The sequence below is a fragment of the Arvicanthis niloticus genome, chromosome 20, assembly GCF_011762505.2.
Source record: "Arvicanthis niloticus isolate mArvNil1 chromosome 20, mArvNil1.pat.X, whole genome shotgun sequence".
NCBI lineage: Eukaryota > Metazoa > Chordata > Mammalia > Rodentia > Muridae > Arvicanthis > Arvicanthis niloticus.
In genome coordinates this window covers 43,627,706-43,649,897 of record NC_047677.1, presented here as the reverse complement: position 1 = coordinate 43,649,897, position 22,192 = coordinate 43,627,706, and the positions used below count along the sequence as shown (strand labels likewise).

At 52.2% G+C, this 22,192-nt stretch overlaps 1 protein-coding gene and 2 long non-coding RNA genes across 8 annotated transcripts; 2 read left to right on the top strand and 1 right to left on the bottom strand.

The window, feature by feature from the left end:
- Nucleotides 1-4,056: 4,056 nt before the first annotated feature.
- Wdr4 (WDR4 tRNA N7-guanosine methyltransferase non-catalytic subunit) lies at nucleotides 4,057-21,275 on the bottom strand. 5 transcript variants are annotated; one of them, XM_034524592.2, is made up of 11 exons: nucleotides 21,114-21,275; nucleotides 19,281-19,346; nucleotides 18,921-19,064; nucleotides 12,875-13,031; nucleotides 12,171-12,283; nucleotides 10,545-10,605; nucleotides 9,953-10,051; nucleotides 9,100-9,164; nucleotides 8,303-8,486; nucleotides 7,801-7,870; nucleotides 4,057-6,519 (listed from the first exon to the last, which is right to left on the bottom strand). In XM_034524592.2, the coding sequence occupies exons 1-11, from the start codon at nucleotides 21,200-21,202 to the stop codon at nucleotides 6,329-6,331; spliced, it is 1,239 nt and encodes a 412-aa protein (XP_034380483.2). In that variant the 5' UTR covers nucleotides 21,203-21,275; the 3' UTR covers nucleotides 4,057-6,328. The 5 variants fall into 5 exon arrangements, with proteins under 5 accessions (XP_034380483.2, XP_076773176.1, XP_076773179.1 ...); XM_076917061.1 differs by having other exon boundaries at nucleotides 9,100-9,299; nucleotides 21,114-21,250; XM_076917064.1 differs by lacking the exon at nucleotides 21,114-21,275 and having other exon boundaries at nucleotides 9,100-9,299; nucleotides 18,973-19,064; nucleotides 19,281-19,297.
- Nucleotides 6,419-8,308, top strand: LOC143435291 (uncharacterized). 2 transcript variants are annotated; one of them, XR_013105443.1, is made up of 4 exons: nucleotides 6,419-6,546; nucleotides 6,763-6,981; nucleotides 7,777-7,899; nucleotides 8,158-8,308. It is a non-coding gene; the product is annotated as an uncharacterized LOC143435291 (long non-coding RNA). The 2 variants fall into 2 exon arrangements; XR_013105442.1 differs by having other exon boundaries at nucleotides 6,763-7,899.
- LOC143435292 (uncharacterized) lies at nucleotides 21,213-21,813 on the top strand. Its single transcript, XR_013105444.1, has 2 exons — nucleotides 21,213-21,351; nucleotides 21,717-21,813. It is a non-coding gene; the product is annotated as an uncharacterized LOC143435292 (long non-coding RNA).
- The last annotated feature ends 379 nt before the right edge of the window (nucleotides 21,814-22,192 follow it).

Below are 22,192 nucleotides of genomic sequence, written 5' to 3'. Positions count from 1 at the left end.
CACGTGTATGCCTGGCACTTGCTGAGGTCTGAGAAGGATGTTGCATCCGCTGGAACTAGAGTTACAGATCGTTATGAGCCACAATGTGGGTACTGGAAACTGAACCTTAGAAAGGAACAAGTCCTTTCAAAGAACCACAAGTGCTCTTAACCGCTGAGCCAACGCTCCAGCCCTCCATGTTCTATTTGTTATTCGTGTGTATAAGGGCTGTTGGTCCTCTGCATAAAGTTAAGATGCTACCTTTTGGTCTAAGGCAGATGCAGCCTTGAACTTCTGATGTGCGCCCAAGTCTAATGGCATCCAGAGGTGTGTTCCTTTTGTGGTTACAGCTTTTGGGGACATTTCAAAATCTTTGTTTTGTAATTGTTTCAAGAAATGAACGAGCTTATGGCTAGTCACCGAGAGCTACTCGGCTTTCATTTTGCAGGTAAGAAAACAAGCTCACGCCCAGTGACTTTCACGGGAGACCGTTCCCTCCGCCCCGCCCTCCTTCCCGTTCCATATCTGCCAACCATCTACTTTAAAGCAACTCTGACAGTGTGACTGAAAGTATCTGTATTAAAAGAACACACTTAGAGGCTGGGTGGCTCCGTAGGTGAAGTGCCAGCTGGGCTAGCCTGGCTACCTGAGTTTGGGTTCCCGGAAGCCAGGTATGAGCCAGGCACATTTCTGCGCATGTCTGTAACTCCAGCCTTCCTCTATTGGGAAGAAAGGAGGCAGAGGCTCTTTGGAAACTCAAGAGCTGGCTCACCCACAGAAAGCAACCATGACCAAGACACCCTGCTTCAAACAACACAGAAGACCAACACCCAACATTGTTACTAAGCCCTCTAGTGAGTCTGTTCCTGGGGAGATGTGACCGGATGTCTCCGCACCCCAGACAGGGGACCAATGGCAGCCCAAAGGAAGGAAGGACACCCCCAAAGCCAACGTGGTGAACCGGTGAGTGTTATTGGGGTTACTACAGGAGCAGAAATGACTGAAAGACAGCTGCATCACCAAAGCCTACCCAGCATGGGTGAGTCTGAGAAACCTGGAGTGTGCTGCACAGCCTGCAAGCAGCCTGACAGGGTGGAGACTGTATCTTGTGGTCACTTTAGGTGAGCTCAGCCTATGCGGGCATCTTCATTAATTCCTGTTTCTTCCAAGTGATTTTGCCGGCCTGAGCCTCTTCTAGAAAGCTCAGGTTGTCTGACCATTGGGGTGGGGGCGGGATTCAAGTTCAAGACAGGAGGGTTTCTCTATGTAGCCCTAGCTGTCCTGGAACTCACTCTATAGACCAGGTTGGCCTCAAACTCAGAGATCCTCCTGCCTCTGCCTCCCGAGTGCTGGGATTTAAGGTGTGTGCCACCACTGCCCGTCTGGTCCTTATAAGTTATATGCTTGGGGAAGTAGAAGGCTAGTTTATCTGGTCAGTTTGAGGGACTTCCTGAAACCTTTGGGTTGCTTACTTCCTTAAGGAGCTTCCCTGCATACACACACACACACACACACACACACACACACACACACACACGGGGTGGGGGGAGAGGGAAGAGAGATAGAGAAAGAAAAAGGAATATGTGGTGTGGTAAGCAAGCATCCTCTAAGACAAAACATTTTATCTCAGAACATTGCTGCACAAAAGCTCCCCATTTTAGAGCAACATGTCTGTAGAAAGCACACAACAGAACTCTCTCTCTCTCTCTCTCTCTCTCTCTCTCTCTCACACACACACACACACACACACACACACAGAAACAATCAAAAAATTAAGGCATGTACACACACAAATACACACATACTTCCTCTCCATCTCTCTCCCTCTCCCTCCCAACCAGTCCCCAGAAACAGATGTAGAAATGACACAGATGACAGAGCAAGCAGAAGCTCTTGCATACCCCAGTGCACAAGATGAATTTAAGGCTTTAAATTGTGATTGTCGGAGAAATGGAAGGCTCAGGTCAAAACTGAAATAAAGAAATCCTCGGCCTTCTGCAGCAGCATTTTAGATGCCACAAGGGAAGGTTAGTCAACTGAGGCCTACCCAAACTGAGGCACAGCGGACAAAGCAGCCTGAAGGTGAGCTAAGAGCAGAGGCTTGGAAGTCACCAGACCAAGCCAGCCACACCAGAGTCACAACTACAGAAATAGGTAGGAGCTGGGCATGTCCCATGCTTGACACAAATGTTAAGTTCAACAGTAATCAGGAAACCCCAAATAGAATGCATGCACGAGCGCATGTGTGCACATGTGTGCGTGCACGCGCATGCCTGTACGTACACACACACACACACAGATTAAACCACAGAAATCAAATGATCAAGAAAAAGCTTTAAAGGCAGCAGGAAGCGTCACCCTGTGCCCAGTAAGAAAATGCATATTCTCAGTGGTAGCCACCATCACAGGGTAGGTGACAGGCACAAAGAAGTCCTGAGCCTAGATGCTGAGGATCCGAGCATCCCCTGCATCTGAGATGCAGAACCTGTGTGCTGGAAGTGGCCATGTCACACAGGATGGTGGGGTTGTCAAAGAACTGACAACCAAGACCCACACTGGAATCCCTTCCCTACTGGGAGCTAGAAATGTCACTGCAGGCAAGCAGAAGCTCGGAGAAGGCAGCACTTGGAAACCAGAGTCCCATCAGCCTTGATGTGCCTCTTGCTCCCTCTAGTGGCAGAGCTCAGCACTGTGCCTGCAAACAAAGGAGAAACCTTGGGGGTCCATCTCTTGGGTAACAAAGCAAAGCAGGTAGGGTGCTCAGGAGCTGAGGGACAGAGACTCTGAGAGCTCACAGAACATAGCAGAGGAGACATCTACCGGCCAGAAGCAAGGCAGTAAAGCCTAAGGGGTAGGGAGTGGGGGCTGGGGGGGGGGGGGGAACAATTGTAAACTCACAATCGAGAACTGTATCCAAGAAAACGAACAGAAGCGATTCAACGGGCTGTGAAGACAGGAGCGGCTCAGAGCTCACTGTAACATCTGGTCAGAGTAGACTGTGAACTTAAAACTGGGATGAAAGGCAGGCGTGGTGGTGCAGATGGCTTTAATTTCAGCACCAGGGAGGCAAAGGTAGGCAGATCTTTGGGAGTTCCAGGCTAGCCTGGGTTTTGTTGTTGTTGTTGGGAGTTCCAGGCTAGCCTGGGTTTTGTTGTTGTTGCAACATTTTTTAAAGATTTATTTATTTTATGTATATAAGTACACCATTGCTCTCAGACACACCAGAAGAGGGCATCAGATCCCATTACAGATGGTTGTGAGCCACCATGTGGTTGCTGGGAATTGAACTCAGGACCTCTGGAAGAGCAGTTGATGCTCTTAACCACTGAGCCATCTCTCCAGCCCAAGGCTAGCCTGGTTTTTTTATACAGAGAAACCCTGTCTTGAATAAAACAAACAAACAAACAAAAAATGTGAAATGAAACCAGGAACCTTTTGGAAAAATCAGACAAAATCTTCAGGTTCTAGGATTGGAGAAGTCTTACACTGCATCAAAAGCAAGTTCAGGAGGTTGGAGAGACAGCACATGGAGTGTACTACAAAACCTACTTATGCAAGGGGCTGCAAGGGACTTGAACATCTGCAGAATACGGGGTATTGCTATCCTGGAAGTACCAGAGTCTCCTACAGACATTAATGGGTATCTCTGTACCCGACAGAAATGCTTCCCCATGGACCAAATAGCCGAAACTCAAATGCTCTCCACCACAGTCTTTCTACTGGCCAACACTTTTAAACCATCCAGTACCTGTGGGTAGAGCAGTCTAGTATCTTCACAGATGAACCACTTAAGCCATGTGCAACGGTACATCTCAGAGGCTTCAGCAGAGGTCAGTCTGCCCACCAGTGTTGGTAGGCGAGTACAGGAGAGTGTGGAGTCCCAGCAAGGGCATCTTCACACATGTGAGTCTGAGTGGTGAAACTGTAGCATGTTGTTTTGTATGCACTTCAGCTGTGCGCCACACGACCTCCCATCATAATGAAACAGAACTAGGAACACTGCCAGATGGATTGAATCCGAGAGGCAGGGCAGAGTGCAAGGAATCTCTCTCAAAGGAAGACACTGAGACGATGTGCTAACAAGGAATGAAGATAGTTTAATGAGGCAGGGAGGTTAAGGGCTACAGAGGCCAAGTCTAACCCAGCAAAGGAGAGGGCTCTGTGCACTGGTCTGGATGGGAATGGCCCCCAGTGGTGAGATGTTTAGAAGGATTAAGACCTATGTTGATGTTCATTCCCAGTGTGCCCCGCCTCCTGCTTTGTGGGCGATGCGAGCTCTCAGCTGCAGCTCCAGGCAACTGCTCCCACACCTTCCTCCAGCAACGACCCCAGCTCTTTGGACCGTAAGGCTGGTTAACATCTCTCATAAATTGCCTTGGTATCTTATCCGGGACTGGTGGACAGCCTCGCAGGGATGACCCTGGGGACAAGGAATGACTGGTGGACAGCCTCACAGGGATGACCCTGGCGACAAGGAGTCAGAGGAAGCAGGGGGCTGCTGAGGGAGGTGAAGCCGTCCTGACACTAGCTGAAATCTGGGCATGAACTGCCTACATCAGACTGGCCTAAAACCAGTTGAAAGACACAAATCCCCAATAAAAATGGGACTCCATGTACCCATGGAAGAAATGTCTGAACAACGGAAAGTGTAGGCATGTGGACTAGCCTACTAGCTAGCAGGGTCTGGTAAAAATAATGCTATGTATCCAGCCTACAGGCATTAAGGACCCTCAAAGTGGGACCAGTTACAGGCTCAGAAGCTTTGCTTAAGGGAACAGGAGCCACTGCTGGCTCCAGGGTCTGGAAAGCCAGAGCCAGAGGGCAGGCAGGAGCCTGTTGTCAGTCAGCTGCGGCCTGGCTAGGCCATGGAGGCCAGACACCCTCCTCCAGCCCACACCACTGAGTGCTCCCACTGGCCACTCAGGTAAGTGGGCCCAGGGACATCCACAGGAGATGGAATGGTGTCACTGTGGGGTAGGAACAATCACGAACACCATGGCCTTATCAAGAAAGGTGGAGACAGGACTGGGTTTGGGGTGGGCCCACCTGCTGCTCACTGCCGTTTGACTCTGCAACACATCAGGGCCTTAGGAGTAACCTCCATCATGAAGGTACCATCTCATCTCTGACCTCTGATGCCTCTCAGCAACAATGTTGGGTCTTACGGTTCTTTGTATGGACCACCAGGCCATGATGGCCGTGAGGCCTGTTGCTTTGCAGGCATGGGCTCTACCTGGCTCAAAGGCTGCACATGACCAAAGGGCTGAGAACATAGCATTGTCCTAACAAAGCTGTATTCCTAGGCCCTCATGTAAAATAGTCATGAAATTTTTCATCTCCATTTCAAACTCGGGTCATAGGACACAGCTCACAGTCCCGTTTGCACATCCATTTTTCCAGGGACCAAACATCTCAGGGCCCACAAAGCACATTAACTCCTAGACAGGAGTACCCTGCTCCATGCATGCCACCCTCCAGACTGACTGAAGGCAGCATAACTGCTGATGGTCACAAGACTCTACCGTTTGTGCGTGTCCAAGTGGAGGCCAGGGGGTGACACAGGGGGTCTTCTCTATTGCTCTTCATCTTGAGACAGGATCTCTCGAGTCTAAAAAGGTCACTGTTTAGGCTAGGCTGCCTCAATCTGCAACCCCAGTATTAGGCTATGTCTCTCTAACCACCAAGAGCCATGTCATTTGAACAGTATAAACACTGAATGTCCTAAGAAGCTTTGGAGGCACTGCTGAACATTCCAGAAAGCTATGCAAAGCTTGTCTTTATTGATGCTGTGTATTCTGTTCAATCCCTTCTGTTCTGCAGCTTATGCAGAGTTCAAGACGACCATCATTCCCTGTAGAACAAGGCTGACCTGGCAAGGTCACACCCTCACAGCCCTGAAGCTTGCTCTGTCTGGTCTGCTCAGGGGTGCAGCCTTTGAGAACCAGCACCAACCGAATCTGCCTCACCCCAGCAAGCAGCTCTGTGAGCCATACAGAGCTCCACCCAGAGAGCCACAGCAATGGTGAAGGCAAGTCCTGCCTGCAGGCCTCCCTGGAGAGCCCCAGGGACGTCACCATGGGCACTGACAGACGTGCATGGTGCTGTGGTCCGTGTATCCTTCAATGTGAAGGTGCTTCCACACAGCTACACTCATTAGCTGAGCTGACACCACCTGTCTTCCCTGCAGCCAGGCAGGCACCTGTGCTCAGTGACAAAGGCAGTCTCTGGGGACCAGAGACTTGAGCTAGTGGTGGGGACTGAGCTGCCACGATCTCCCTCCTTGGCGAACCAGGCCAAAGGGAGGAGAGAGCTGCCCGTGGGGCCTCAGGGAGGAGAGCTGCGGCCAAGGTCAGCAGCTAAGGGCTGACTGCCCTGGGCACGCCTTTTTGGTCTGTTCTGGGGACCCTGGGAGGGGGCTCCTCTGCCGCTTCTTCTTCAGCTGCTGCTGCAGTCTCTCTTCTTTTTTCTTCAGATAAGAAGTCATGTTGTCAAAGGTGGCCTTGTACAGGCTACGGAAGCCATCATCTGCACCGACAGAGCCTGTGACAAGGACAGGAAGAGATGCAGGTGACTTGGAACACGGCTCTCAGAAAACGGCCTTGGGAATTCTACCTCCCTGACACCTCAAAGACCCTGAACCCCATGTGACCCGAGCCTTGGGATCCACACTTGGGTTGACCTGGGGACTTGTCCCAACAGAATGTGATGAAGGGAAGGGGCAGAGGTGGGAAGTAGGGATCGGCTGACATCTTGTCTGCACTTCCTGTTCATTCACTGACAAAGCCAGCTACAGGTCCTCAACTGAGGGGAGCACACAAGTGAGACATGAATCTTCCAACCATCTGCTGAGCAGGAATGGACCTTGCCCAAAGGGGTCCTGAGACCTGGCAGGGTCAGTCAACACCAGTGACTGGGATGGCAAGATGTGTACAGAGGCTACAGGAGCTACAGGACCCTAGACCCGGAGCAGGCCCCCGGCATGCTGTGATGCTGTGGCTCTGGGTAAGAGCATGCCACACCGCAGTAGACTTCCTTGAGCTAAGCCCCTCAGCCAGCCTCACCCTGGTGAGGTGCATCCTAAGGACAATCGGTGCTGCATGCTCGAGAGGACCCTTAGGTCACCCTACTCTACAGGTGGGTGTGGTTCCCTGACCTCCAGCAGCCAAGGCTCAGGATGCACAGGCTAGCGTGGTGCTCTCCTGCTCCATCTGTGTGCAGAGCATCTTCCATGTAGAGACAGGCCCAGACTGAGCGTGAGGAGTACAGTAAGAAGGACAGACAGGAGGAAAGGCACCTGTGCCAAGTCTGACAGCCTCGGGTTCATACCGACAGCGCAGTACGAGATTCTGCAGAGGCTGTCCGACACGTGCTGCAGTCAGGGGTCCAGGTGAGCGGCTGCAGGCCTGAGGACATGCACCTTCCCCACCTGCCCTGCCTGCCTACTACTTTTATGTCAACTCAGCACAAGCTAGTCATGCTCCAAGAGGGAATCTCAATTAAGAAATCGCCCCCACTAGACAGCCCTGTGGAGTGAGTCTGCAGGTTTTAGAGGGCATTTAGACACACAGCTGGAGCACCTGTGAAAGTCTAGGAACCCTAACTTCTAAGAATTGGCTTTGCAACATGTTTTCTGAGTAATGCTTTAGTTTCATAGAGATTGGGTCTGGGTGGTCCTGGCTGGATGAACATTCTCTGGCCAGTAAAGACAACAGTGGCCACCAAGCAGCGACTGCCCCAGCCCCACATCGTCACTGCCCCTCACTGCACGGACAGCAGTGCACCTTCTCTGCATTACAGTTACAGACCTAACGGAGTCCTCACCTTCCAGCATGGCCCAGCTCTCACGGAGACGGCTGCAGAGTCTCTGGGACACAGCACCATCTGGAGCAGCCTGCAGGTCAAAAGTAAACCAGGACTCAGGTACAGGCAGCTGAAACTGGCCAAGAGTCCCCAGTGCTGTCCTACCTCACCCAAAGCCTTATGGGATTGGTAGGGATGTCCCCCAGTGCTCCCGGCACATCAGTACCCAGCACACCCACGTCCCTAGCAAGGCCCCTGGCACAGGGCCTGCACACAGGAAGAGCACACCCACATCAGGCCTAGTGCTGCCTTCAGCAATGTGGGATGAGATGGGTGCTGAGACCCATCACTGATGGCAAATTAACCTCCTCTACACAGGAACCAGTATCCAAGCCAGGGCAGTCAAGCTGCCTCAGGCTACAGCCTTAGGACCTAGACACATGTGATCAAGCTGAAGAGGTTCGAGGCTGTGAGGAAATCTCAGTGGCCACATCCCCACCACGGGGATACTGTATGCTCTCACCTGCCACTCACCGCCCACAGGCCTCCAGAGCACCAGAGGGGCATCACGGCAGTCCTGTAGAATCCACAGCCCTTGAGTCTCCTCAAATACAACATCCCACACTCGGTGAGGGAAAGTCAGCCGCTGTCTGAACACCAGCTGCTGTCTGCTGGCATCAAGCTGGAAGACGAAGACCACAGGAACGCTGTCCCGGAGAGAGACTGTCACTACCACAGCAGCATGCCCGTGAAGTGCTCTGCACTAGATGGCTAGCACTAGGCCTGCCTCTACTACCTTGAAGACCCTGAGTCACCCAAACCCTGGGAAATGGTGTGTGTCTGCAGTCTGAGTTCTGAGTAACTTGTTCTATAGCAAGAACTAATAAAGGACAAAGAGTGAAACAGCCACCCCATCCAAGTGTATATGTTAGTGTTTCTCAACCTGTGCATTGGGACCCCTGGAGGTATCAAATGACCCTTTCACAGAGGCCCGAGACCATTAGCAAACACATATTTACAATTCCTAACAGTAGCGAAATCAGTTCTGAAGTAGCAACCAAAGTAACTATGGTTGAGGTCGGCACAGCATGAGGAACTGTATGAAAGCTCTCAGCATTAGGAAGGCTGAGGAGCATCTCTCTCTTCTCCAAACCTATATTATTCTCATGTCTAAAGAGAGCAAAGAGCAACCCCAAGCTTCAGGAGAGAATGCAGAACACCAGAGACCTGCCCTAGCACTGAGAAGGGGCAGCAGAAGGAATCCCTCAATCTGCCCTGTGGGTGCCAACTCGCCACTGACAGTGAAACCCGCCATCTTACCACTCACACAGAAGCACCACATAGCTCTCCTGTCCCCAGAATGCAATCCTGGATGCCGCCAACCCCTGCAGGGAAAAGCAGCTGCTTGGCCAGGCTCTGCTCCCAGGCCACCTATGTATCCTTCTCAGTGGGGCATAAGGGCACAGGCACCATGGGTCCCGCACAATGCCAACACAGGGGCAAGAGTCCACAGAAACAATCTGGAATCAACAGGAAGGGAGTGGCCAACGCCAGTCCTCACACATGACCCTGGCTGTCCCTGTAGGCCTGTGATACACCTCCAAAGCCACAGTGGGAAAGCAAGGACACATGGGAAGAAGGGCTATGATCAGAGACACAACTGTCCATGCTTCCCAGGACAGGAGGTAATACACTTCTAAAAGTCTCAAGTTTCATCAAGTGTAGAAAAAAAAGGACATGCCTCTCACTGGCTGGCCTAGGGGAGGGTAGGTACCATGCCACCCAATTTTAAGCTCAACAATCTGGGAACACCCCTGATACCTGAGGAATCATAGATACACAGGAGATGCCAGGGGGGACTCCGTGAGCACTGAGAATGCTGGCGTGCCCCCAACACTGACAAAACACAGAGAGGCTGTCTACTATCATCATCCTTTAAGATTTAAGTATGCCCAGAGGCCTTCCTGTAAGGCAGCCTGTGTACACAAAAGGTGCAATGTGAATAGTTTCTCATCAGGCACCACACAACTGGAAATCCTGTGTGTGTTCCCCAAGCTGGAAGAAGTCACACACTTGCAACAAGGAAACATTTCTGAGAGATGACTTCCCCACAATGAGAGCAATAGGAAGTGGCTGGCAAACACTTGGGTACCCAAGATGAGCACAAAGCTACCTTGTGGCCTGGATGCTCTCCAGGCTCCTGTAGGCTGGCCAGGTCACAGCACTGCAGCTGGCGACCACTTCTGTACTCCCAGAGTCTCAGGGTACCATCCTGTACACAGATGAAGGGTTAGCATGTGGGCTCAAGAGACCTGTCCCAGAAGCAAGAAAGGCTGGGGGAGGGGAAGGGAAACAGGACGCTGAACATGGCTAGGTGCAGACAGAGCCCTTCTGACAGCTAGGGCTCCCTTATGAAGAAAACTCTCTCTGTGTAGCAAGCTAACCAATTGTGCCAGAGCACCCAGGAAAGCCTCCATGGTGACAGGCGAGTCAAGACACTCAGCCACGGTACATCAGGCAAAGGAACCAAGATGGCCAGACTCCCCTACTGAGAAAAGTCCACTTACTACGCCTGCTGTGCTGGGACCAGGCAGGCAAACACACACGGGCACATAAACTATACACAGCCCTGAAGAAAGGGGCCACTTTAACAGCCAGGAAGACACTCCCTCTAGTGGCCACAGCCAACAGAGACTGGTGGACTTGGCACCCTCGCTGGGGACTTTCTTTTGCTGTGACCACCCAGCAGCAAGCACAACACTTACCCCAGAGGAAGAAAGCAGCAGCTCAGGATGACTGGGCACCACAAAGATGCGGCTCACAAACCTGTGAGGAGGAAAGGTCAGTCAGTCACCCATAACACGGGAGGGAGCCTCTCACTCACCCTGCTCAGAAAGGGAAACACTGCAGACCCCACCCAGACCAGCAGGTACTGAGAACATCTGGGCACATTTGAGTTTCAAGCACTACATCTGGACCAAAGGTGGCAGGGCCCAGTTCTGCCAGAGCATTGTCCAGTGCAGATCTGCACGGAGACACTACCTCACTCGGCCCCACAAACCTGTCTCCATCCAAGATGCCTACATGCAGGGCCAGTGAGTCTCAGAGGGCAACAGAGAAGAGGGAAGCCACACTACTGAGCACGCAGAGAAGACCCCAAGGGACCTCTGTGTAGCCAGTCCATCCCAGGGCCCCAAGGAACCCAATCAGAAACTTCTATCCACAAAGTCCAGCCTAGTTCTGTGGCTCCAACTGCACAGGACAGCAGCAGCCACTCTGCCACCAGACATGTGGCTGAGCAAGCTGGCTCTGCAGGAGCCCCACACCCACCCTGCAATCCTCCTGGCCAGGACCACCATCTCCAGTGCAGGCAATAAAGCGGCCCTTCTCCCAGCTCCTCCTTTTTAAATATTTTTTAATGTCTGAGTGCCCTGTCTGCATTTATCCTGCAGGCCAGAAGAAGGCATCAGATCCCATTACAGATGGTTGTGAGCCACCATGTGGTTGCTGGGAACTGAACTCAGGACCTCTGGAAGAGCAGCCAGTGGTCTTAACCACTAAGCCATCTCTCCAGCCCCACCTCCCCGCTCAACAGAAACCTCACTTATCATTCACAAGACGCAGGGCTCCGACCACACACTGGTTCATATGGCTCCCTTCACCCCCGTTACACACTATCAAGCCACCAACCCGACCCAGGCCCGGTCTGCAGCTGCCATCTCTTAGGGGACCTACTTATAGTCTTAGGCCCTCCAAGAGGAATAAGCTGTGTGCATTCATAGGCTTAAGTCACACCAAGTTCTCAGCAGCTAAGAGTGGGGATCAGTCTCCACAAAGCTGAGCTAAACTGAGCCGTCACGGAAAAGGCCCCGGAGCGCTTCCATCCCTGGCACTGCAGAAATCCCCAGAGGCTAAGTAACAGGCACTGTTCATTCTAAAGCCACTGTACTCAAGTGAGAGGTTCCTGTACAAGGTAGAGGGGTAAACTCCCCAAGGAAGTAGGCAGCATCAAGCAGAAAATGGCAAAGAGGAACAAAGGGCTGCCACATTAACACCAGGCCCATGAGAGGCAGAGGGCATGCCCACTGGACTGCGGCTCAGCGGAACCCAGCCCGGAGTTTTCACTGCGAGGCTGTGGAAACAGGCTGAGGAACACCAGCCCAGGAGGTGAGCTCAAAGCAACTGCTTCCCGCAGCCCACAGCCCTGGATTTCTGCAGCTCCCACATCTGTGGGAGCCATGGGCCTGAGACGGCCTTCTCAGTCTTCCGAGTCTCCAAGCAGCTCCAAGCACGGCACCCCTACCAGTCTACAACAGCACCAGTGCCCTGACCCACCCTCATCTATTAGACCCAGACTCCCCTGTGTGGGGAGGCGACAGGGTTGCACTTACTCTGTGTGTCCCAGGCAGAAAGCCTCGATGCTGTGTGGAGCAGCAGCCCAGCTGACCCGGATTTTCTCATCCCGGTCTGCAGTGAGCACAAACTGGTCGTCAGGACTCACAGCCTACATCACCAGGGGTGACAGGAAGAAAGGCACTCACTGGGCAGCCTTGCAAATACCATCGGAATGCTTGGATTTTCTCCAGGCCACCTTGAAGGCTTTTCAGGGAGCTCAAGAGCAGCCTGAAGAGCAATGGGAACTGCAGGGGACGGGACTTCCTTACTGGGGAGGGTCTTCAGCTTAAATGAGGCCAGAGCCATACGTCTATACACTAAGACCAGCTCCAGTGCCACCCACCCATATATGCTGCCCCCTCCCATCCCCCACACGGCACAGCAGCAGCCAGCGGGATACTAAATGCTGCACACAGCCTTGATGCCACTCACCCCAGGCTGTCCTAGTCCCACAGACTAAACCCTAAGAGGGGAGAGAGGGGAGACCACAGGCCAAGTAGCTCTCACCATTTCTGCACACTGCCCAGACTGTGGTCAAGAGGTGCACAAAGTATCACCGGCCTGTCAGTGCCACTGCAGCCTCCTGCTCTGGGGTCCCCATGCTTCTCCCGCCTGTCCCGCCTGTCCCGCCTGCCCCAGCTCACAGACTGCCCCTCTCCAGCCGTGGCTGGAGCAGAGTGCTGAATGTGCCCCCACATACCACGTCTAGCAGCATGGAGAGGTGCCCGAGTTCCAGCCTGCCGCATCCATCCGGTTCCAGCACAGAGAAGGAGTAGACGTCTCCAGACTTGTCAGCCACCAAGACTCGGTCCTCTGAGGCTGTGAAGGTCAGGGCGGTGCACCTCCGCACCACCGTCCTGCAGAGTCAGAGAGCTGAGCTGCCTCGTGCCCCAAGTCAGCGCAGGCCCTCCTCAGACCCTAAAGCCAGAGATGGTCCCAATTTAAAATGGCTACACACACAATGATTTGAGGTCACCTAGTGCAAAGGGGTAGCACACGCCCGGCTCTCACTGTGGACCGCTCAAGTCCAAGCGGCCAATGGGACTGTAAAGCAGGCCTTCCCCGACACGGCCTCGCTCGGCTGCGGGCTGACCACATCTGAAAGGTGACACTAGGCTGGGAGGCTCCACAGGTCTGGGGTAGTAAGTATGTTTTTAACTGAACAGCTCTGATTCCGGAAGAGCTGATAGGGTCTGGCCCTGTTGCAGGTTAGGAGCAGAATCTGCCCCTTACGGGGTGGAAGGTGGAAGGTGGAAGGTGGAAGGTGGAAGGTGGAAGGTGGAAGGTGGAAGGTGGAAGGTAGAAGGTGGCGCCCAGACGTACAGCAACACGAAGAGCCAAGTCAGACAATGCCTTCGGCCTACTTTCAGAATCCCCTCGAAAAGTGAAGCCAGAGCTGCCTGTGGTGACTCACACATTTAATCCCCCGCACTTGGAAGGCAGAGGCGGTGGATCTCTGAGTTTAGGGCAGTGAGTTTCAGTGAGTTTCAATGCTTACACAGAGAAATCCCATCTCAAAAAAACTAAAACATAAATTCAAAGCCAGGCAGGCCCACACCTGAAACCCCAGCACCCCAGAGGCTAAGGACGCCTGAGAGTGCCAGGCCTGTGTCACAGGCTTTGCTAGAAAATGCCTCCAGCTCCGCTGTGTCTGAAGAGCCCTTAATAAAAAGCTGCAGAAGCTGCTCCCTATGCCCAGCCTTCGCTGCTCGTCTGAAGGAGACAGTGCTGTCTATGCTACAAAGCATGTACTCTCCGGCCCCCAGCCCTGGAGCCTCCCCACCCAGCAGGACCACACAGCTCTACCACGCTGCGCCCACCTCACCCCAGCACACCTGTGACTCTGCTGCTAGGTCTGAGCCTAGAGTCAGGAAGGCCCCAGGTACTAAAGGGCTGGCACGCCCTTAGAGTGGCTATTGGTGTCCTTCATACCCAGAACAATGTGAGCCACAGGCAACACAGAGCAGCCATGAGATAGCCAGAATCCCCAGTGCAAGATGCAGGGACAGGGAGAGCACTGTCTGTCCTAGCAACCCATTCACAGCACACCCTGGCCCAGGTCCCACGGTAGGTCCTAACTGCAAGCTGATCCAGTTAAGGAACATTGGTCCCAGGGGATGGCACCCAGACCGCTTTCCCTGGTAACCCTGCATCCATTGTTCTAATCCTGCTCTGCAGTGCACACACCCTCACCTCAGAAACCCCGCCCTCCCTTTCCTTTGTTGCTCAGCATGGCAGTAGCCACTGGTGAGGAGCTGATGCTGGCACACAACAGGACCCAGAGCCCCCAGCAGTGGGCTGGCCATATGCAGGCCTGAGACACAACCTGAAGCTTGAGCAGTGTTCCACAAGAGACAAAGAGAAAGGGAAGGAGCTGGCTGCTCTGTCTGTCTGTCTGCGCAGCTGCAGAGTGGGTACTCCAGAGGGCTACAATGGAGAACAGGACAAAGACAATTAGGCTCTGGGGCCAATGAACCAAACCAAATGGCCTGAGCCGCCTAGCAACCATGCCTGTGCTCATGGGTTCACTGAGCAACTGTGCCAAGAAAGCACGAGCTCCCAGGGGTCAAGACAAGCCACCAATGGTGACACAGGAGGACTCCAGCTGCCCCAGAATTGGCTTCCTGTAGGAGTCTTCCCAAGCCATACCACTGCTACTCAGGTCCGCAAAAAACGTCCATGGTATACCGCCAACCTCTCAGACCATGGCAGAGAGGCAACTCCAGGAAGGTACCTGCTGTGGGTACAAGTCGGCAGCTAGAGCCCAGTCAGATCATCAGACAAGGAGTGTGTAGGGAGGTCACTCCAGGAGCTGAGGCAGACGCCCCACTGAACCCCAGACTATGCGAAGGCAGGTGTTAGGCACTTCCCTAATCTTCTGGTCTCAGGGTTTACAGCCAAGAGCCCATAGGACAGTGAGTACTCCCCTCTCTGGTGGGCTCCGGTGGAGAGGAACAGGCTAGTCTGCCGATGTGTCCACTGCTGAGCCCTGAAGCTACCGTTTACATACGGTGCTGCCCTAATCCAGCCCTCAGAGCCACAATGCTCAGGTCCCGCCCGGCACCAAGGATCTCAAAACACCTGCCCCAGCTGTCTGGCTATAGCTCTAGCAACTCAGATCCCCAGCAACCAGTCTCTTGCCAGCAGACAGCCTCTTCCTGTGTGCTGTTACTTTCTGGAGAGCACTTTCTAGAATGGTCCAACTTCTCACACAATATTCTCTTTCATAAAAACACCCACCAAAACTAAAGGTTTCATCTGTCCCTTTGTGCCTTCATCTTTAGCTGGCAACCCTGGTCTCTGGCCCAAAACACAAATAGGGGGCTACTGCCCCAAGTGGTGGTCTCCATGGCCCTACCACTGTGCTGCCCCGAGTGGTGGTCTCCATGGCCCTACAACTATGAACTGGTACACTATCACCCAAAACTCACCCACGAAAGACTGAGGGAAGAAGCCAGGTGTGGTGGCCCATGCCTTTAAACCCAGCCCTCTATGACTGAGGTCCAGCCTGATCTACAGAGGGAGTTCTAGGATAGCCAGAGCTACAGAGAAATCCTGTCTTGAAAAACCAAGGAAGGAAAAAGGAAGGGAGGAGGGGGAAAAGGAGAAAAGATGGAAGGTGGGAGGGAGAGAGAAGAAGGGAAGGCGGGGGAGAAAGAGAGGAAAGAGAATAGAAAGGAAGAAAGACTGAAGGCAGCAGCTGGATAGCATCCAGGCCTCAGCCAGGAAGCCCTAGAGCAGCCGGGGGTCACCAGTGGTATGCAGGACACACAAACTCAAATACATGTAACTGTTTGAGCCAGGCTGCACAACAGGGGTGTAAAGATGGCCTCTCCAAGGGAGCAGGTTCCGAGTTTAAGGAGCCCTGTGCCCACGATGTACAGTAACTCCAGAGTATGGACTGAGCAACCCCCACTCCCACATCCTGCTGCCATCCTGACCAGACCTCCCTTCTCTCCCCTTCTTCATGCTCATCCCACACACACCCTGCCGTCAGACTTCCCAGCAGAGGTAAGAACTTTACCCTGCCCTAACTTCACGAACCCAAGATTCCAAAGGACTTGTTTTCTCTTATATTTTTGGTTGTGAGCCTATCCTTTAACAGCTGAGCCATCTCTCCAGCCCAAAGGACTTGTTTCCTCAAGTTCCATTTTTCTAAAGAGCTCTTACAACTGTAAAAGTTTGAAAGTCCTCTTACTGAAAACAAAAACAAAAATGAAACAAAAACACCCCTGAAAGATACCGAAGGAGGTTCACAAATCGCAAGCAACTGTCCAGCATGCACAGGCCACACTGTCTCACTGGAAGCTGAGACTGAAGACTTGAGAACGATGCATGATGAAAACACACAGAAACCTGTGCAGGAGCTGGGGACGGCTCAGCTGTCACAGAGCTCGCTGCTCCTGCAGAGGCCCTATGTGCTCGCTCACAATCACTCAACTCCAGCTCCAAGGGCACCAACACCCGATTTTGGCCTCTTCATGCACCATAAATGGACTCCATCCGTGTATACACAGGCAGGCACACTGTGGGCCCACCCTGTGGCACTCTACAGTCACAGCAGGCAGGGTGCGACCTCCACACCTGCAGCCTGCACTACTGCTGCTGCCCTCCAAGCCACACCACTGACATCCACTCTCCCACACTCCTTCATCCTAGGAGGCAGCTTATGCGAGCCACATACTGGGGGCTAAGGCTGCAGGAGAACACAGTCTGAGCACGAGGCACTGTGTCCCCAGCACCTAACTAACAGGTCACAGATCATGCCACCCCAGGCTGGCACATCAGAGCCTGTGCTGTCCCGGGTGACCAGGTGATTCTTGGCCTACCTCTGCAGTCAGTGTTTAACCTAAAAGGTTCCCCATCACATTCTCTTGAAAACCTTCTGTGCATACATGAGGGTTCACATGTATGGATACAAGCATGTATGTACCACAGCACACACGTGAAGGTCAGAGGACAACCTCAGGCGGTACTCGTGCTTTTATTTCATATGAACTGCATCTCCTGTTCTTTGACGCTGCACACACCAGGTTAGCTTTGTCTTCTCTAGTTCCATCTTTGCTGGAATGCTGTGATTACAGATGCATGCCTTCCACGTCAGCCTTAAGTAGGTTCCAGGACAAAGGCGCTTGCTGCCGAGCAAGAGGACCCGAGTTTTATCCCTAGGACCCACATGGCAGAAGTGACCCAAGTACACATATAGGTGTACATATGTATACATATGTACACACCAGCACACACAAGTAAGTAAATTTTAAAAAGAAAGCCAATGTCCTGCTGAGAATCACCTATCTGTGGGAGGGCCTGAGGAAGCCTTGTTCACCAAGTGTCTCTTTGTTTAACTTACTCTGCTCTGTTTCTAAACAGCACACGTCTACTTCCATCTAAGATGCAAAAGCATATACGCTGACAGGTCTAAGCTGGCCGACAGCGGGCAGAGTGGATGTACGCTCCTGATACCACCTAGTAGCCAGAGAGGTTTTAAAAACACAAACAAAAACACAACCACCCTTTTTTTCTCTTAGGAAACAGGATGAACTAAAAATCCAGCGAGCTCAGCTGGCAATTCCGAGCAGCAGCAGTTCAAACGTCCTGCCATGGCTCCCCGACTGCATGAGTGTGTGACACCCCACAGGCTCATGTGCTTGAACACTCCGTCCACAGCAAGGGCGTGGCTCTGAGGGCTACAGGACCTGTACGTATAAGGCCTAGCTGGCAGATATAGGCCCTAGGGCAGACCATGGGAGGCGCTGTCCAGCCCTGCGTTCTGTTCCTCACACACCTGTACATGATCAATCCGCACTGTAAGCTCTGCCCACACCTTTCCTTCCCAACCAACACATCCTGATGCTACCCGCACGAGCACCACGCCTGTCCCGAAAGTGCATCGTCTGAGCGACCAGCCAGAATGAACCCTCCTACCCTTGAGTTGCTTCTGTCAGGGATAGGCTGTCTGAGCCCCAGCACCATGTACCACAGCGACACCGACCCCCATCCACAGGGACAAGGCGGCACCGAGAAAAGGCAGCATCTTGAGAAACAGATTCGGTCTCCTACTCTTCAACATCATCACCTACCTGTTCCTCCCCTACAACCATGGCCCATCTCCTTCTGCACAGTGCCTTCAGAAACAGTAGTAAGTGATGTGGCGTGCTTATGAACTCCTAGGGGAGAGGACCAGAACAGCCACCTCTGTTCCTGCCCAGCTGCTGGTCTCACCCAACACCTAGCCTGTCCATTATCTTATCTTCTCCTCAGACACAAAAGGATGTACCTCATCACCTAGCTTATGCAAGTGTGATACCTGCTTCCACTTACCCAAATCTGTGACACTCTCAAAGTGTGAGCTAAACTAACAGTCCCACTCCTACTGGACATGAGGCTGCAGCACTGTGGAAACCAGAAAGGCACAGTGGCATGGTGCCACTGAGAACTGGTGCTGCAACCAGAGGAGCCAGGAGCCAGGAGCCTCTACACAGGCTGGCTCTGCCTGTCCAAGCGCAATAGCCCAAAACTGGCTACTTAACCCCCACACCACCCAAGTGAGAGAACGGGCCCATGCCACCCCCACCCACATGCTGTTAGGATTCAGTCAGTTATAAAGCTCTGAAATCAGTGTCTCACACACAGCTGGTACTTCATGTTAGCTGCTTATTACAATGGTCACGGTCACTAAGGCTACTGACATGCAAGTACAAGGAGTGCATAGGACATCTTAATGACTCAATGTTAGCATTTCATACCTGACACTCAGACATTGCCATGGTTTTGTACGGAAAAGAATCAGACGCTTACTGTCATCAGTTAAAGCAAAATAGCGGCCAGACTTGGAGAAGGTGGACGCCAAAATCATGTCACTCCCCCTGTCTGTGGGCTGTCCGTCCTCCCTGAAAAAGCAGGGGAAGAAAGGGAAACAATTAGGCCTCGTCTGAGTTGCCAGGCTTGTCCACTCTAACACCGGTAAGGTAGAAGATGCTTAGTCAAGCAGTTTATGTAGCCAGAAGAACATGATGACAGACTCGGGGGACCCAAGGGAGTTCAGAGAATAACTCTAATTTTCCAAGGGTGAAGGCACAAGCGAATGTGCTTCCCCGCCATCTCACCCTTTATCTTCTGGCGCGGACTTCTCTGCAGCACTGCAGTCATATGTGAAGACGGAGTCATCATTGCTAAATGGAAAAGACAGGAGTAAGCAGTTATTAACAAACACACAGGATTACTGCATCTTACTCTTGGAACAAAAACATTCCATCATCATTACATTATGGGTCTTATCCACGACAGAGAAGAGCCAAGAACTACCACTGCTTAAACCTCCTAATTGGATACATTGTGAACAGTCAGCAAGGTCCTATTCCATATCAGTTCAGCGTGGCATGGCCATGCAAGCCTGGAATCAATGGAGTCTTCTTCCAGCCACCAACCTGTTGATTCTAAGAAATTATGTTCTGATAGTTTTTGTTATGGTGGTGGTTTCTCTGTGTAGCCCTGGCTGTCCTGGAACTCACTCCATAGACCAGGCTGGCCTCAAACTTGGATATCCGCCTGTCTCTGCCTGAGTGCTAGGATTAAAGGTGTCCACTGCCGACCCCCCTGCCACCCCCCCATCCCCTGCTACCCCACCAATTCTGATATTGTTTTGTTTTGTTTTTTGTTTTTTTAAGAGTATTAGCCAGGCAGTGGTGGCGCACGCCTTTAATCCCAGCACTTGGGAGGCAGAGGCAGGCAGATTTCTGAGTTCGAGGCCAGCCTGGTCTACAGAGTGAGTTCCAGGACAGCCAGGGCTACACAGAGAAACCCTGTCTCAAAAAACAAAAACAAAAAATAAAATAATAATAAAAATAATAACTGTATTTATTTATTATGTATACAATGTTCTGCCTGTGTGTATGCCTGCATCCCAGAAGAGGGCACCAGATCTCACTATCGACATGGTGGCTTATAACCACATGTGCTGGGAATTGAACTCAGGACCTCTGGAAGAACAGCCCATATTCTTAACCCCAAGCCATCTCTCTAGCCCCCTGGTATTGTTTTCAACTCGGCTTTGCTCCCAAATTTAAAACCGCTGAGGTTGTCCTGACATAATTCAGAAACAAGTCTCACCTGCCCCCATGAGCCTCAGGCCCTTACTCATATGGAAATCACATACTTTCCAAATTAGAACTTAAGTTCCCTTCTTTTGCTCTGACCCTGTACCCCTGACACATTAAAGCATCTGATACTGTTGACAACCTATAAAGTGGCCGCACCAACGACTTCTCCAATTAAACACTTAACTGCAGAAAGAAAAGTCATTTTCCAAGTCTGAAACTTTGATGGCCAACGGTATTCCCCAAAAGGCACAAACTGAAGGGACATTCCTAATCTTCAAATGTCAAAGTACCAAAGCTAAACGGGAAAGGGAAAAAAAGGAGCCAATACGGGCTGCCACTGAGTCTCTAGGTTCTTTCGTGGTAATCAACTACTTGCTCAAAGAATCCTTTAACCGAGCACAACGTATACATACAGACAGAAATAACATAAAGCAAAACTTTATGCCGTGTGAAGGGCCTTCAGGGAGACGACCACTTCAGGCTCTGCAAGCATCCTGAGTTAGCAATTAGAGCCGGGTTGCCGGACGCAGACCAGGGAGAGCGAGCACGTTTCGTGCTTAGTGAGAACCTGTAGGGTTCCCTAATACGTGACTTTCATCAGGGAGGTTCCAGTCGGGTCAGGATTGAGCGCCAGGACCCCTAGAAGCCTGGGCAATGCGACATCCACGTGACCTAGCCCTCCCGACGCCGCGCAGGCGCCACAGACTCCGGAAGTGCCCCAACTCTAACCCGAGAACGCGCCCCGGACCCCGCAGTGCAGGTGATGGGGCGATGGGACCGGGTGAAGGGGCGCCGAGGACAGGGAATCCGGCCCCGTTGCCCTCAACCCGGGCCTCTTACCTGCTTGCAGTGGAGAAGGCTAGAAACCGGCTGCCTCCCCGCACCACCAGCGTCTGGGCGCACAGTGCCAACCCCGCTGAGCTCGCCATGGGCCCTCCCGCCGCCTCCGGACACGTGCGACGCGCAGCGCCCTTCCTGCTGGCGCCGGCCAGTGACGTCACTCGACGTCGCACGAGTAGCGTGAGAGCTAGGAGCATGCGCACAGGGAGAGGGCTCATTTGATCTGAGTGCCTCGGAGGTACTGATGCTACGGATTCCTCCCCCCCCCCCCCCGTGCCTTTTGTGTTGATTGACTTGGGTGGTTCCTCTTGGACAGAGCCTGCTAACTCAGTGTGTACAGGTTAAAAAAAAAAAAAAAAAAAAAAAAAAAAAAGCTGCTGCGTGGCATCAGTACTGGATGGCCAGACCCAATATGTGACCGTGTTTGAGTACGAGTCGCTGGAAATGTGCTACTTACTTACCGTCCTCATGTGGGACAAAGACGTCTCGAACCCCCAACTGTCAAACGTGTCTATCTAACGGTGTGCCTGCCCAGATCACCAAAAGAGTCATTCCATCTATCCCAGTGACTTATAACATCCAGAATGCTGTGGTCTCTTACAGGTCGGATGTGGATTCCCAAGACAGCACCTAAAAAAGGTTTATCTGCCCCACCCACCCAACACACTTTAGTGAAAGTAAACTACTTGATCCTGTCAGTGTCCTGTTTCAAAGTCACACTTGCTATACTGTGTACGATTGCTACTCGGTTCTTTGTGTGAGTCCACCTTATAAAACAGCAGTTGGCTCCATTTTTACCTCAAACTGAGGCAGAACGACTCTTCATTTTACTTGTGCAAGTAAACACTCTCCCTCTGTCTAAAAGCATGGATTGATAAGAATTACTTGTGCAAGCTGGGAGGTGGTAGCACACACCTTTAATCCCAGTACTTGGAAGACAGAAGCAGGCAGATCTCTTGAGTTTGAGGCCAGCCTGGTCTACGAAGCGAGTTCCAGGATGGCCAGGACTAGACAGAGAAACCCTATCTCTAAATAAATAAACAAACAATAAAAAAAATCACTTGTGCAAATAAAATCAC

What these genes read in the sequence shown, in the direction of transcription:
- Wdr4 (XM_076917061.1), bottom strand. Translation starts at nt 21,202, where the DNA reads ATGGCGAGCTCAGCGGGGTTGGCACTGTGCGCCCAGACGCTGGTGGTG. An exon ending in TCCGCGCCAGAAGATAAAGG is followed by an intron (nt 19,065 to 19,280) that starts GTGAGATGGCGG and finishes CTGCTTTTTCAG; the next exon opens with GGAGGACGGACAGCCCACAG. An exon ending in TTCTGCCTGGGACACACAGA is followed by an intron (nt 10,606 to 12,170) that starts GTAAGTGCAACC and finishes TCCTCCTCACAG; the next exon opens with GTTTGTGAGCCGCATCTTTG.